This window comes from Phyllobates terribilis, unplaced genomic scaffold (assembly GCF_046119375.1).
Source record: "Phyllobates terribilis strain yellow unplaced genomic scaffold, ASM4611937v1 Scaffold_5__5_contigs__length_657084704, whole genome shotgun sequence".
Taxonomy (NCBI): domain Eukaryota; kingdom Metazoa; phylum Chordata; class Amphibia; order Anura; family Dendrobatidae; genus Phyllobates; species Phyllobates terribilis.
In genome coordinates, this window is record NW_027362765.1 from 353,133,280 (window position 1) to 353,147,686 (window position 14,407).

At 56.2% G+C, this 14,407-nt stretch overlaps 1 protein-coding gene across 1 annotated transcript in view; it reads right to left on the minus strand.

The window, feature by feature from the left end:
• ATRNL1 (attractin like 1) overlaps positions 1–14,407 on the minus strand; it is a 1,189,422-nt gene that overhangs the window by 878,597 nt on the left and 296,418 nt on the right. The window contains exons 12-15 of the mRNA XM_073684631.1: positions 12,092–12,303; positions 11,868–11,986; positions 9,836–9,968; positions 9,386–9,567 (exon numbers count right to left, since the gene is read on the minus strand). Coding sequence (XP_073540732.1) covers positions 9,386–9,567; positions 9,836–9,968; positions 11,868–11,986; positions 12,092–12,303 — 646 coding nt within the window. The remainder of the gene's footprint in view (positions 1–9,385; positions 9,568–9,835; positions 9,969–11,867; positions 11,987–12,091; positions 12,304–14,407) is intronic.

Here is a 14,407-nt window from a genome sequence, read left to right on the forward strand (position 1 = left end):
AGTTATATTATACAGCAGTGACATCACCGCTCTCCAGATATCAGTTATATTATACAGCAGTGACATCACCACTCTCCAGATATCAGTTATATTATACAGCAGTGACATCACCGCTCTCCAGATATCAGTTATATTATACAGCAGTGACATCACCGCTCTCCAGATATCAGTTATATTATACAGCAGTGACATCACCGCTCTCCCGATATCAGTTATATTATACAGCAGTGACATCACCGCTCTCCCGATATCAGTTATATTATACAGCAGTGACATCACCGCTCTCCAGATATCAGTTATATTATACAGCGGTGACATCACCGCTCTCCAGATATCAGTTATATTATACAGCAGTGACATCACCGCTCTCCAGATATCAGTTATATTATACAGCAGTGACATCACCGCTCTCCCGATATCAGTTATATTATACAGCAGAGACATCACCGCTCTCCAGATATCAGTTATGTTATACAGCAGTGACATCACCGCTCTCTAGATATCAGTTATATTATACAGCAGTGACATCACCGCTCCCCAGATATCAGTTATATTATACAGCAGAGACATCACCGCTCTCCAGATATCAGTTATATTATACAGCAGTGACATCACCGCTCTCCAGATATCAGTTATATTATACAGCGGTGACATCACCGCTCCCCAGATATCAGTTATATTATACAGCACTGACATCACCGCTCTCCAGATATCAGTTATGTTATACAGCAGTGACATCACCGCTCTCCAGATATCAGTTATATTATACAGCACTGACATCACCGCTCTCCAGATATCAGTTATATTATACAGCAGTGACATCACCGCTCTCCAGATATCAGTTATATTATACAGCAGTGACATCACCGCTCTCCAGATATCAGTTATATTATACAGCAGAGACATCGCCGCTCCCCATATATCAGTTATATTATACAGAGGTGACATCACCGCTCTCCAGATATCAGTTATATTATACAGCAGTGACATCACCGCTCTCCAGATATCAGTTATATTATACAGCAGTGACATCACCGCTCTCCAGATATCAGTTATATTATACAGCAGTGACATCACCGCTCTCCAGATATCAGTTATATTATACAGCAGTGACATCACCGCTCTCCAGATATCAGTTATATTATACAGCAGTGACATCACCGCTCTCCAGATATCAGTTATATTATACAGCAGTGACATCACCGCTCTCCAGATATCAGTTATATTATACAGCGGTGACATCACCGCTCTCCAGATATCAGTTATATTATACAGCAGAGACATCACCGCTCTCCAGATATCAGTTATATTATACAGCAGTGACATCACCGCTCTCCAGATATCAGTTATATTATACAGCGGTGACATCACCGCTCTCCAGATATCAGTTATATTATACAGCAGAGACATCACCGCTCTCCAGATATCAGTTATATTATACAGCGGTGACATCACCGCTCTCCAGATATCAGTTATATTATACAGCGGTGACATCGCCGCTCTCCGGAGATGATCAGGCGCTCGGTGCGATATATCATACATATAATGTCCAGCTCTTTACGCCCCGTCGTTGATGCTGCAGCTAATCAGTCGCTCTTCACTTCCTGCTGAGAATCATTCTATCCGGAGAACATTCCATCGTTCCGTGGTTCCGCCGCGCCGTCTGACATCCCTCTTGCCGCGAGTCGCTGCAGCAGTTCCCCGTCGTGCGTCTCCTCATTAGACTCCGTCTATTATTAATGTGATAATTTCATTTCTAAATTCTTAATAAACCTTAAATTCCGTTTTCTCTTCTAAAGCGGTGAAATGCGAGGACCCCGGACGCCTCACAAAGCGATTCACAGAAATCACCGTCAGAGCGGTGCGAGGCGTCGAGAGCAATTAAAGGGACGGCGTCACCAAGGCTTGTACAAGAGAAATCAGACAATATGACACCGCTAAGTGGCCCCTGAGCCGCTGCCGCCACATAAAGGCGATTTTGGGAATGATCCTGCTGATCGGTCCTGGTCACAGCGTGAGGCTGCGGATAATGTCGTCCATTCGCTGCGGTTGTAAAATGAGCGTTACGACTTTCACTGACGATCGTCCTTCCCCCAAACTGACAGCTGCTCTTCACTCAGACATCAGCAGCGAAAAGATCAGGACGACAGACGCGACCATCAATCACTTACTGGGACACAACGAGCCTTATTAATGGAGGTCAGTGCGCCAGGGGCACCGCGCCCGTCCGCTGGGCACAGGACATGGAGACATAAACCTCTACCGTCAGCTGCCGTATGACCCTGGAGAGGTCCACATCTTCTCCACATACTTCTAAGGGGTAGGATGGCATAAAAAAAAAAAATTAAGTTTTAATTCCTCGCCACTTCATGGCCGAAACTGTCTGAGGACGTGAGAACCAAAACGGTTGAACAATATCAAAAGTCTCAAGGTTACAAGTCCATCTCCAGAGATCTTGATGTTCCTTTGTCCACCGTGCGCAACAATCAACATACAACCCATGGCGCTGCAGCTAATGTCCCTGGATGTGGACAGCAGAGAAAAATTCATAAAAGGTTGTAACGCAGGATAGTCCGGACAATGGATAAGCCTCAATCAAGGTCCACAGAAATCCAAGCTGTCCTGCAGGCTCAGGGGGCATCAGTGTCAGGGCGAACTATTCGTCCATAAGTGAATGAAATGAAACGCTCTGGCAGGAGACCCCCCGAGGACCCCACTGCTGACACAGAGACATAAAAATGCTAATTACGTTGGGAAAAAGGAACGCGAGTAAGCGAAAATACTTCTGGGAAAGCGTCTTGTGGACAGATGAGACCAAGACAGAGCTTTTTGGTAAAGGACATCATTCTAGTGTTTACTGAAAACAGAATGAGGCCTACAAAGAAAACACAGGACCTACAGTCAGATATGGTGGAGGGTCACAGATGTTTTGGATTGTTTTGCTGCCTCTGGCACAGGGTGCCTTGACTGTGTGCAAGGCATCATGAAATCTGAAGAATAGACAAAGGATTTTGGGTGGCAATGTAGAGCCCAGTGTCAAAAAGATGGGTTTGCGTCCTAGGTCATGTGTCTTCCAGCAGGACAATGACCCCAAACACTTCCAAGAAGCCCCCAGAAATGGATGAAAACAAAGCGCTGGAGAGTCCTGAAGTGGCAGCAATGAGTCCGGATCTAAATCCCATTGATCACCTGTGGAGAGATCTTACAATTGCTGTTGGGAGAAGACGGATTCACATATGAGACCTGGAGCAGATTGTAAGAAGAGTCCAAGATCCCAGCTGAGGAGGAAGAAGAGTCCAAGATCCCAGCTGAGGAGGAAGAAGAGTCCAAGATCCCAGCTGAGGAGGAAGAAGAGTCCAAGATCCCAGCTGAGGAGTAAGAAGCTGATGGTTATAGGAAGCGACTGATCGCAGGGATTTATTCCAAAGGGTGCAACCAAATATTAAGGAGGGGACAACAATTGTGTCCGGACCATTGTTGTGATTTTATGCGAAATTCTGTCTAATTTGCCTTTTTTCAGTTTTTCTTTTGTGTTGTTCCATGGTCAGAGAGTTACGTCCCTTGTTAGACAGTCACATGAAGGCTCAGCGAGACCGGGAATGAGGCTACTACAGAGGACGAGACGGGCACACACGCCAGAGCGCAGCACAACCAGCACGGGAAATGACAGCATTTAATGTGTCCATGGGCCACAGACAAGTCAGCTAGATCCAAACCACAGACAGATCGGAAATGGCGAGTCACAGAGGACGAGAGGGAGGAGGACAGAGGAGCCTGGAAGGAGGAGGAGGACAGAGGAGACTGGAGGAGTAAAAGAACAGAGGAGCCTGGAGGAAGGAGGAGGACAGAGGAGCCTGAAGGGAGAAGGAGGACAGAGGAGCCTGGAGGAGGAGGAGGACAGAGGAGCCTGGAGAAGGAGGAGGACAGAGGAGCCTGGAGGAGGAGGAGGACAGAGGAGCCTGGAGAAGGAGGAGGACAGAGGAGCCTGGAGGAGGAGGAGGACAGAGGAGCCTGGAGGAGGAGGAGAACAGAGGAGCCTGGAGGAGGAGGAGAACAGAGGAGCCTGGAGGAGGAGGAGAACAGAGGAGCCTGGAGGAGGAGGAGAACAGAGGAGCCTGGAGGAGGAGGAGAACAGAGGAGCCTGGAGGAGGAGGAGGAGGAGAACAGAGGAGCCTGGAGGAGGAGGAGGAGGAGAACAGAGGAGCCTGGAGGAGGAGGAGAACAGAGGAGCCTGGAGGAGGAGGAGAACAGAGGAGCCTGGAGGAGGAGGAGAACAGAGGAGCCTGGAGGAGGAGGAGAACAGAGGAGCCTGGAGGACAGAGGAGGAGGACAGAGGAGCCTGGAGAAGGAGAACAGAGGAGCCTGGATGACAGAGGAGTCTGGAGGGAGGAGGAGAACAGAGGAGCCTGGAGGGAGGAGGAGAACAGAGGAGACTGGAGGAGTAAAAGAACAGAGGAGCCTGGAGGAGGAGGAGGACAGAGGAGCCTGGAGAAGGAGGAGGACAGAGGAGCCTGGAGGAGGAGGAGGACAGAGGAGCCTGGAGAAGGAGGAGGACAGAGGAGCCTGGAGGAGGAGGAGGACAGAGGAGCCTGGAGAAGGAGGAGAACAGAGGAGCCTGGAGGAGGAGGAGAACAGAGGAGCCTGGAGGAGGAGGAGAACAGAGGAGCCTGGAGGAGGAGGAGAACAGAGGAGCCTGGAGGACAGAGGAGGAGGACAGAGGAGCCTGGAGAAGGAGAACAGAGGAGCCTGGATGACAGAGGAGTCTGGAGGGAGGAGGAGAACAGAGGAGCCTGGAGGGAGGAGGAGAACAGAGGAGACTGGAGGAGTAAAAGAACAGAGGAGCCTGGAGGAGGAGGAGGACAGAGGAGCCTGGAGAAGGAGGAGGACAGAGGAGCCTGGAGGAGGAGGAGGACAGAGGAGCCTGGAGAAGGAGGAGGACAGAGGAGCCTGGAGGAGGAGGAGGACAGAGGAGCCTGGAGGAGGAGGAGAACAGAGGAGCCTGGAGGAGGAGGAGAACAGAGGAGCCTGGAGGAGGAGGAGAACAGAGGAGCCTGGAGGAGGAGGAGAACAGAGGAGCCTGGAGGAGGAGGAGAACAGAGGAGCCTGGAGGAGGAGGAGGAGGAGAACAGAGGAGCCTGGAGGAGGAGGAGGAGGAGGAGAACAGAGGAGCCTGGAGGAGGAGGAGAACAGAGGAGCCTGGAGGAGGAGGAGAACAGAGGAGCCTGGAGGAGGAGGAGAACAGAGGAGCCTGGAGGAGGAGGAGAACAGAGGAGCCTGGAGGACAGAGGAGGAGGACAGAGGAGCCTGGAGAAGGAGAACAGAGGAGCGTGGATGACAGAGGAGTCTGGAGGGAGGAGGAAAACAGAGGAGCCTGGAGGGAGGAGGAGAACAGAGGAGACTGGAGGAGTAAAAGAACAGAGGAGCCTGGAGGAAGGAGGAGGACAGAGGAGACTGGAGGAGGAAGAGGAGGACAGAGGAGCCTGGAGGAAGGAGGAGGACAGAGGAGACTGGAGGAGGAAGAGGAGGACAGAGGATCCTGGAGGAAGGAGGAGGACAGAGGAGCCTGAAGGGAGAAGGAGGACAGAGGAGACTGGAGGAGGAAGATTAGGACAGAGGAGACTGGAGGAGGAAGAGGAGGACAGAGGATCCTGGAAGGAGGAGGGGGAGGACAGAGGAGACTGGAGGGAGGAGGAGGGCAGAGGAGTCTTGAGGGAGAAGGAGGGCAGAGGAGTCTTGAGGGAGAAGGACAGAGGAGCCTGGAAGGAGAAGGACAGAGGAGCCTGGAGGGAGAAGGACAGAGGAGCCTGGAGGGAGGGAGAAGGACAGAGGAGCCTGGAGGGAGAAGGACAGAGGAGCCTGGAGGGAGAAGGAGAAGGACAGAGGAGCCTGGAGGAGGAGGAGAACAGAGGAGCCTGGAGGACAGAGGAGGAGGACAGAGGAGCCTGGAGAAGGAGAACAGAGGAGCCTGGATGACAGAGGAGTCTGGAGGGAGGAGGAGAACAGAGGAGCCTGGAGGGAGGAGGAGAACAGAGGAGACTGGAGGAGTAAAAGAACAGAGGAGCCTGGAGGAAGGAGGAGGACAGAGGAGACTGGAGGAGGAAGAGGAGGACAGAGGAGCCTGGAGGAAGGAGGAGGACAGAGGAGACTGGAGGAGGAAGAGGAGGACAGAGGAGCCTGGAGGAAGGAGGAGGACAGAGGAGACTGGAGGAGGAAGAGGAGGACAGAGGAGCCTGGAAGGAGGAGGAGGACAGAGGATCCTGGAGGAAGGAGGAGGACAGAGGAGCCTGAAGGGAGAAGGAGGACAGAGGAGACTGGAGGAGGAAGATTAGGACAGAGGAGACTGGAGGAGGAAGAGGAGGACAGAGGATCCTGGAAGGAGGAGGGGGAGGACAGAGGAGACTGGAGGGAGGAGGAGGGCAGAGGAGTCTTGAGGGAGAAGGAGGGCAGAGGAGTCTTGAGGGAGAAGGACAGAGGAGCCTGGAAGGAGAAGGACAGAGGAGCCTGGAGGGAGAAGGACAGAGGAGCCTGGAGGGAGGGAGAAGGACAGAGGAGCCTGGAGGGAGAAAGAGGACAGAGGAGCCTGGAGGGAGAAAGAGGACAGAGGAGCCTGGAGGGAGAAAGAGGACAGAGGAGCCTGGAGGGAGAAAGAGGACAGAGGAGCCTGGAGGGAGAAAGAGGACAGAGGAGCCTGGAGGGAGAAAGAGGACAGAGGAGCCTGGAGGGAGAAAGAGGACAGAGGAGCCTGGAGGGAGAAAGAGGACAGAGGAGCCTGGAGGGAGAAAGAGGACAGAGGAGCCTGGAGGGAGAAAGAGGACAGAGGAGCCTGGAGGGAGAAAGAGGACAGAGGAGCCTGGAGGGAGGAGGAGAACAGAGGAGCCTGGAGGGAGGAGGGGGAGGACAGAGGAGCCTGGAGGACAGAGGAGGAAGACAGAGGAGGAAGACAGAGGACAGAGGAGGAAGACAGAGGACAGAGGAGGAGGACAGAGGAGCCTGGAGAAGGAGAACAGAGGAGCCTGGATGACAGAGGAGTCTGGAGGGAGGAGGAGAACAGAGGAGCCTGGAGGAAGGAGGAGGACAGAGGAGACTGGAGGAGGAAGAGGAGGACAGAGGAGCCTGGAAGGAGGAGGAGGACAGAGGATCCTGGAGGAAGGAGGAGGACAGAGGAGCCTGGAGGGAGAAGGAGGACAGAGGAGCCTGGAGGGAGAAGGAGGACAGAGGAGCCTGGAGGGAGAAGGAGGACAGAGGAGCCTGGAGGGAGAAGGAGGACAGAGGAGCCTGGAGGGAGAAGGAGGACAGAGGAGCCTGGAGGGAGAAGGAGGACAGAGGAGCCTGGAGGACAGAGGAGAACAGAGGAGCCTGGAGGACAGAGGAGAACAGAGGAGCCTGGAGGACAGAGGAGAACAGAGGAGCCTGGAGGACAGAGGAGAACAGAGGAGCCTGGAGGACAGAGGAGAACAGAGGAGCCTGGAGGACAGAGGAGAACAGAGGAGCCTGGAGGACAGAGGAGGAAGACAGAGGACAGAGGAGGAGGACAGAGGAGCCTGGAGAAGGAGAACAGAGGAGCCTGGATGACAGAGGAGTCTGGAGGGAGGAGGAGAACAGAGGAGCCTGGAGGGAGGAGGAGAACAGAGGAGACTGGAGGAGTAAAAGAACAGAGGAGCCTGGAGGAAGGAGGAGGACAGAGGAGACTGGAGGAGGAAGAGGAGGACAGAGGAGCCTGGAGGGTGGAGGAGGACAGAGGAGCCTGGAGGGAGAAGGAGGACAGAGGAGCCTGGAGGGAGAAGGAGGACAGAGGAGCCTGGAGGGAGGAGGAGAACAGAGGAGACTGGAGGAGTAAAAGAACAGAGGAGACTGGAGGAAGGAGGAGGACAGAGGATCCTGGAAGGAGGAGGGGGAGGACAGAGGAGCCTGGAGGGAGAAGGAGGACAGAGGAGCCTGGAGGGAGAAGGAGGACAGGGGAGCCTGGAGGGAGAAGGAGGACAGAGGAGCCTGGAGGGAGAAGGAGGACAGGGGAGCCTGGAGGGAGAAGGAGGACAGAGGAGCCTGGAGGGAGAAGGAGGACAGGGGAGCCTGGAGGGAGAAGGAGGACAGAGGAGCCTGGAGGGAGAAGGAGGACAGAGGAGCCTGGAGGGAGAAGGAGGACAGAGGAGCCTGGAGGGAGAAGGAGGACAGGGGAGCCTGGAGGGAGAAGGAGGACAGGGGAGCCTGGAGGGAGAAGGAGGACAGGGGAGCCTGGAGGGAGAAGGAGGACAGGGGAGCCTGGAGGGAGAAGGAGGACAGGGGAGCCTGGAGGGAGAAGGAGGACAGGGGAGCCTGGAGGGAGAAGGAGGACAGGGGAGCCTGGAGGGAGAAGGAGGACAGAGGAGCCTGGAGGGAGAAGGAGGACAGAGGAGCCTGGAGGGAGAAGGAGGACAGAGGAGCCTGGAGGGAGAAGGAGGACAGAGGAGCCTGGAGGGAGAAGGAGGACAGAGGAGCCTGGAGGGAGAAGGAGAACAGAGGAGACTGGAGGAGTAAAAGAACAGAGGAGCCTGGAGGAAGGAGGAGGACAGAGGAGACTGGAGGAGGAAGATTAGGACAGAGGAGACTGGAGGAGGAGAACAGAGGAGCCTGGATGACAGAGGAGTCTGGAGGGAGGAGGAGAACAGAGGAGCCTGGAGGGAGGAGGAGAACAGAGGAGACTGGAGGAGTAAAAGAACAGAGGAGCCTGGAGGAAGGAGGAGGACAGAGGAGACTGGAGGAGGACAGAGGAGACTGGAGGAGGAAGAGGAGGACAGAGGAGCCTGGAGGGAGGAGGAGGACAGAGGAGCCTGAAGGGAGAAGGAGGACAGAGGAGCCTGAAGGGAGAAGGAGGACAGAGGAGACTGGAGGAGGAAGATTAGGACAGAGGAGACTGGAGGAGGAAGAGGAGGACAGAGGAGCCTGGAAGGAGGAGGAGGACAGAGGATCCTGGAAGGAGGAGGGGGAGGACAGAGGAGACTGGAGGGTGGAGGAGGACAGAGGAGACTGGAGGGTGGAGGAGGGCAGAGGAGTCTGGAGGGAGAAGGAGGACAGAGGAGTCTGGAGGGAGAAGGAGGACAGAGGAGCCTGGAGGGAGAAGGAGGACAGAGGAGCCTGGAGGGAGAAGGAGGACAGAGGAGCCTGGAGGGAGAAGGAGGACAGAGGAGCCTGGAGGGAGAAGGAGGACAGAGGAGCCTGGAGGGAGAAGGAGGACAGAGGAGCCTGGAGGGAGAAGGAGGACAGAGGAGCCTGGAGGGAGAAGGAGGACAGAGGAGCCTGGAGGGAGAAGGAGGACAGAGGAGCCTGGAGGGAGAAGGAGGGCAGAGGAGTCTGGAGGAGAGCAGATGAGTCTGGAGGAGGAGGACAGAGATGAGGTGGTGTTTCTCACCTGTACTGTGTATTTTTGCATTTCGTCCAGTACAAAGTCCACCTCTTTTGGGGTGGTGAGGGAGGCGAGGCTGCCGCTCAGATTGTGGCAGTACACCCTGGCGTTGTCGTAGCTGTCACGGCTGGAGTTGATGCGCAGACAGGCGTCCCCCACGTGGCTCCATCCTTCTCCACAGAGATGAGCTGTGACAAGAGAACAGTCAGTGTCTCCTGCTCAGTGTACGGGCACACACGGGGTCACACGTGGCGGGGGTCACACGGGTCACACGTGGCGGGGTCAAACGGGGGTCACACGTGGTGGGGGTCACACGTGGCGGGACCACACGAGGGTCACATGTGGCTGGGGTCACATGTGGCGGGGTCACACGTGGCTGGGGTCACACGGATCACACGTGGCTGGGGTCACACAGAGGTCACACGTGGCTGGGGTCACACGTGGCGGGGCACTCACCGGGCAGAGCCTGGCATTCCTGCTGCCGCTGATCCCACTGGCAGTTCAGGTTGAGGGAGCAGCTTTTGCAGCTCGTCAGCTTATTGCAGATCTGCTCGTTCCTTACATAACATTTCACATAATTCTTCACAGACTGGAAAAAAGGACAATCAGGGAAACAGTCAGATTACTGATAACTGCGAGTGATGCAGAATATATACCAGCAAGGTGCGGTACACAGCAGCGGTTACAGATGGTAAATCTGCTCCTGCTGTGCAAGTATCAAGGGGCGCCGCTAATCATCCAGCACAGGGGCAACAACCTGAGGCTCTACAAATGGAGCAGAACTACAAGACCCAGCATGCCAGGGTCCGGGAGAGCCGCAAAGTGCAGACCATTGGCCCAGGTGACCAATCTGTACACCAGCAGGATGCATGACTGTGTAATGTTGATGGTGCCCCTGAGAAGACCCTCCTCAGACCCCTGAAGAGACCCATCCCAGATCCCCGAGCAGACCCTCCCCAGTCCCCAGAGCAGACCCTCCCCAGACCCCCGAGCAGACCCTCAGCACACCCCTAAGCAGACCCTGCCCAGACCCCCGAGCAGACCCTTCCCAGACCCCCGAGCAGACCCTCCCCAAAACCCCGAGCAGACCCTCCCCAAACCACCGAGCAGACCCTCCCCAGACCCCCGAGCAGACCCTCAGCACACCCCTAAGCAGACCCTCCCCAGACCCCTGATCAGACCCTTCCCAGACCCCAAACAGACTCTCCCCAGACCCCCGAGTAGACCCTCCCCAGACCTCCGAGCAGACCCTCCCAAGACCCCGGAGCAGACCCTCCCCAGATCCCCGAGCAGACCCTCCCCAGACCCCCGAGCAGACCCTCCCCAGACCCCCGAGCAGACCCTCAGCACACCCCTAAGCAGACACTCCCCAGACCCCCAAGCAGACCCTTAGCACACCCCTAAGCAGACCCTCCCCAGACCCCCAAGCAGACCCTCCCCAGACCCCTGAGCAGACCCACCCCAGACCCCCGAGCAGACCCTCCCCAGACCCCCGAGCAGACCCTCAGCACACCCCCCAAGCAGACCCTCCGCAGACTCCCGAGCAGACCCTCCCAAGACCCCAGAACAGACCCACCCCAGATCCCCGAGCAGACCCTGCCCAGACCCCCGAGCAGACCCTCAGCACACCCCTAAGCAGACCCTCCCCAGACCCCCAAGCAGACCCTCAGCACACCCCTAAGCAGACCCTCCTCAGACCCCGGAGCAAACCCTCCCCAGACCCCTGAGCAGACCCCCGAGCACACCCTCAGCAGACCCCTAAGCAGACCCTTCCCAGACCCCCGAGCAGACCCTCCCCAAACCCCCGAGCAGACCCTCCCCAGACCCCCGAGCAGACCCTCAGCACACCCCTAAGCAGACACTCCCCAGACCCCTGATCAGACCCTTCCCAGACCCCAAACAGACTCTCCCAAGACCCCCGAGTAGACCCTCCCCAGACCTCCGAGCAGACCCTCCCAAGACCCCGGAGCAGACCCTCCCCAGACCTCCGAGCAGACCCTCCCCAGACCCCCGAGCAGACCCTCAGCACACCCCTAAGCAGACACTCCCCAGACCCCCAAGCAGACCCTCAGCACACCCCTAAGCAGACCCTCCCCAGACCCCCAAGCAGACCCTCCCCAGACCCCCGAGCAGACCCTCCCCAGACCCCCGAGCAGACCCTCCCCAGACCCCCGAGCAGACCCTCAGCACACCCCCCAAGCAGACCCTCCGCAGACCCTCCCAAGACCCCGGAACAGACCCACCCCAGATCCCCGAGCAGACCCTCCCCAGACCCCCGAGCAGACCCTCCCCAGACACCCGAGCAGACCCTCAGCACACCCCTAAGCAGACCCTCCCCAGACCCCCAAGCAGACCCTCAGCACACCCCTAAGCAGACCCTCCTCAGACCCCTGAGCAAACCCTCCCCAGACCCCTGAGCAGACCCCTGAGCAGACCCTCTCCAGACCCCTGAGCAGACCCTCTCCAGACCCCCAGAGCAGACCCTCACCATGCTGCAGTTGCTGCTCAGGGACATGCACTTCTTGTCGTCGCACCACTGGCAGCCATTGGTGTTGGCGGTGCAGCTGGCGCAGTCCGTGTTCTTGTAGCACCTGTCGTCTGCTGGCGCTGCGGAGGGAATGAGACCAGACGTTTTATCCCACGATGCCACGTAACATGACTGACCTCAGGGCGGAGCTGCTCTGGATGTGGCTAGAGACGTGCCAGGCTTACCAGATTTGTTGGGGCAGTGGGCGCGGGACAGGCTACTGCTGGCGTGCGCGGTCTCCCATGACACACAATGGCCCCGGTCCCACAGACAGCTGATGCCTTGTACCGCGCTGGTGCACTGCTCCTGGGTGGGAAAAGCCTCGCAGCTCGGAGGTTTATACACCAAGATGTCGTTCAGGAGGACACTGGAGAACCCACCAAATATGAACATGGACCTGACGGAGGAAAATCAGAGTGGAAATGACAGTGGATTCTAAAACAGAAAGCTTTATTTTATGAAAGGATTCTTTACAGTAAGAGCAGTAAGCTAAACTGTAGAAATATGTAGGAATGGGAATGGCATTCACTTATAAAATAGAAAAGCAAAGTCAAGGACCTTACAGAAAAGAAAAATATCTAGAAATTCATTTCATCATCAGGAAAGGATTTTTTACTGTTAGACAAAGATAGATAAAGCCGTAACGTTTTGGACTGAACATGGCACAGAGGTAAAAAGACTGAGCTCATAAACATGTGGCGGTTACATGAAAATGACTCAACTCGGAGCTCAACGAAAAATGTCATCTAAAAAAAGGATTTTTCGCTGTAAGAGCAGTAAGGAAGGAAACAACATAACCAGATTTTTTATACACTTTCACAACATTGGTCGGACGTTCTGCTACAAAAGAAACACTCCCAGCCCAGATGACACTTGAATAATCTATATATATAATTGTCTTATCCCGTCTGTCTGTCTGTCTGTCCAGGAAATCCCGCGTTGCTCATTGGTCCGGCAGCGGCCAATCAGCGTCGTGGGATTTCTGAAAAAAGATGGCGGCCGTTAGCGGCTCATCTGGCGGACGGAGGTCAGCGGCGATGCAGCGGGGAGATGAGCGGCGCTAGCAGCACAACTACCCCGACCGGCGCCACTCACCTCCATGAGGCTAACGTCGGAAGATCAGCGACAGCAAGTGTGAACGGAGGACCGGGGAGCGGCGCCGCCGGTCGGGATGCTTCTGCTGCGAGCAGTCGCTCATCTCCCGGCTTCTCGCAACAGAAGGAGCCGCAGAGGCAGCGCCGCTCCCCGGTCCTCGCTAATACGCAGCCGCACAAGCAGCGCCGCTCCCGGGCCCACACTAATACAACGCTGATTGGTCGCGGTGGCCGGCCGCGACCAATCAGCGAGATGGGCGGCAAATTTAAACGCCGCTGTGCTGATTGGTCGCGGTGGCCGGCCACGACCAATCAGCGAGATGGGCGGCAAATTTAAACGCCGCTGTGCTGATTGGTCGCGGTGGCCGACCGCGACCAATCAGCGAGATGGGCGGCAAATGTAAACGCCGCTGTGCTGATTGGTCACGGACAGCCACCGCGACCAATCAGCACAGCGGCGTTTACATTTGCCGCCCATCTCACTGATTGGTCACGGACAGCCACCGCGACCAATCAGCGAGATGGGCGGCAAATTTAAACGCCGCTCTGCTGATTGGTCGCAGCCGTCCACCGCGACCAATCAGCGAGATGGCCAGCAAATTTAAACGCCGCTCTGCTGATTAATCGCGGCCGGCCACCGCGACCAATCAGCGATATCGGCGGCAAATTTAAACGCCGCTCTGCTGATTGGTTGCGGCCGGCCACCGCGACCAATCAGCGATATCGGCGGCAAATTTAAACATCGCTCTGCTGATTGGTCGCGGTGGCCGACCACGATCAATCAGCGAGATGGGCGGAAAATCTAAACGCCGCTCTGCTGATTGGTCGCGGCCGCCGGCCGACCGCGACCAATCAGCAAGATTGGCGCCAAATGTAAACACCGCTGTGCTGATTGGTCGCGGCTGCCGGCCGACCGCGACCAATCAGCGAGATTGGCGCCAAATGTAAACACCGCTGTGCTGATTGGTCGCGGCCGCCGGCGACCGCTACCAATCAGCGAGATTGCCGCCAAATTTAAACAACGCTCTGCTGATTGGTCGCTGACGCCAGACGCCACCAATCAGCGAGATTGGCGCCAAATTTAAACAACGCTCTGCTGATTGGTCGCTGACGCCAGACACGACCAAACAGCGAGATTGGCGCCAAATTTAAACAACGCTCTGCTGATTAGTTGCGGTCTCCGGCCGCGACCAATCAGCAATATTGGCGCCAAATTTAAACACCGCTCTGCTGATTAGTCGCAACCACCGGCCGTGACCAATCAGCGATATTGGCGCCAAATTTAAACCTCGCTCTGCTGATTAGTCGCAACCACCGGCCGCGACCAATCAGCGATATTGGCGCCATATTTAAACCTCGCTCTGCTGATTAGTCGCAACCACCGGCCGCGACCATTCAGCGATATTG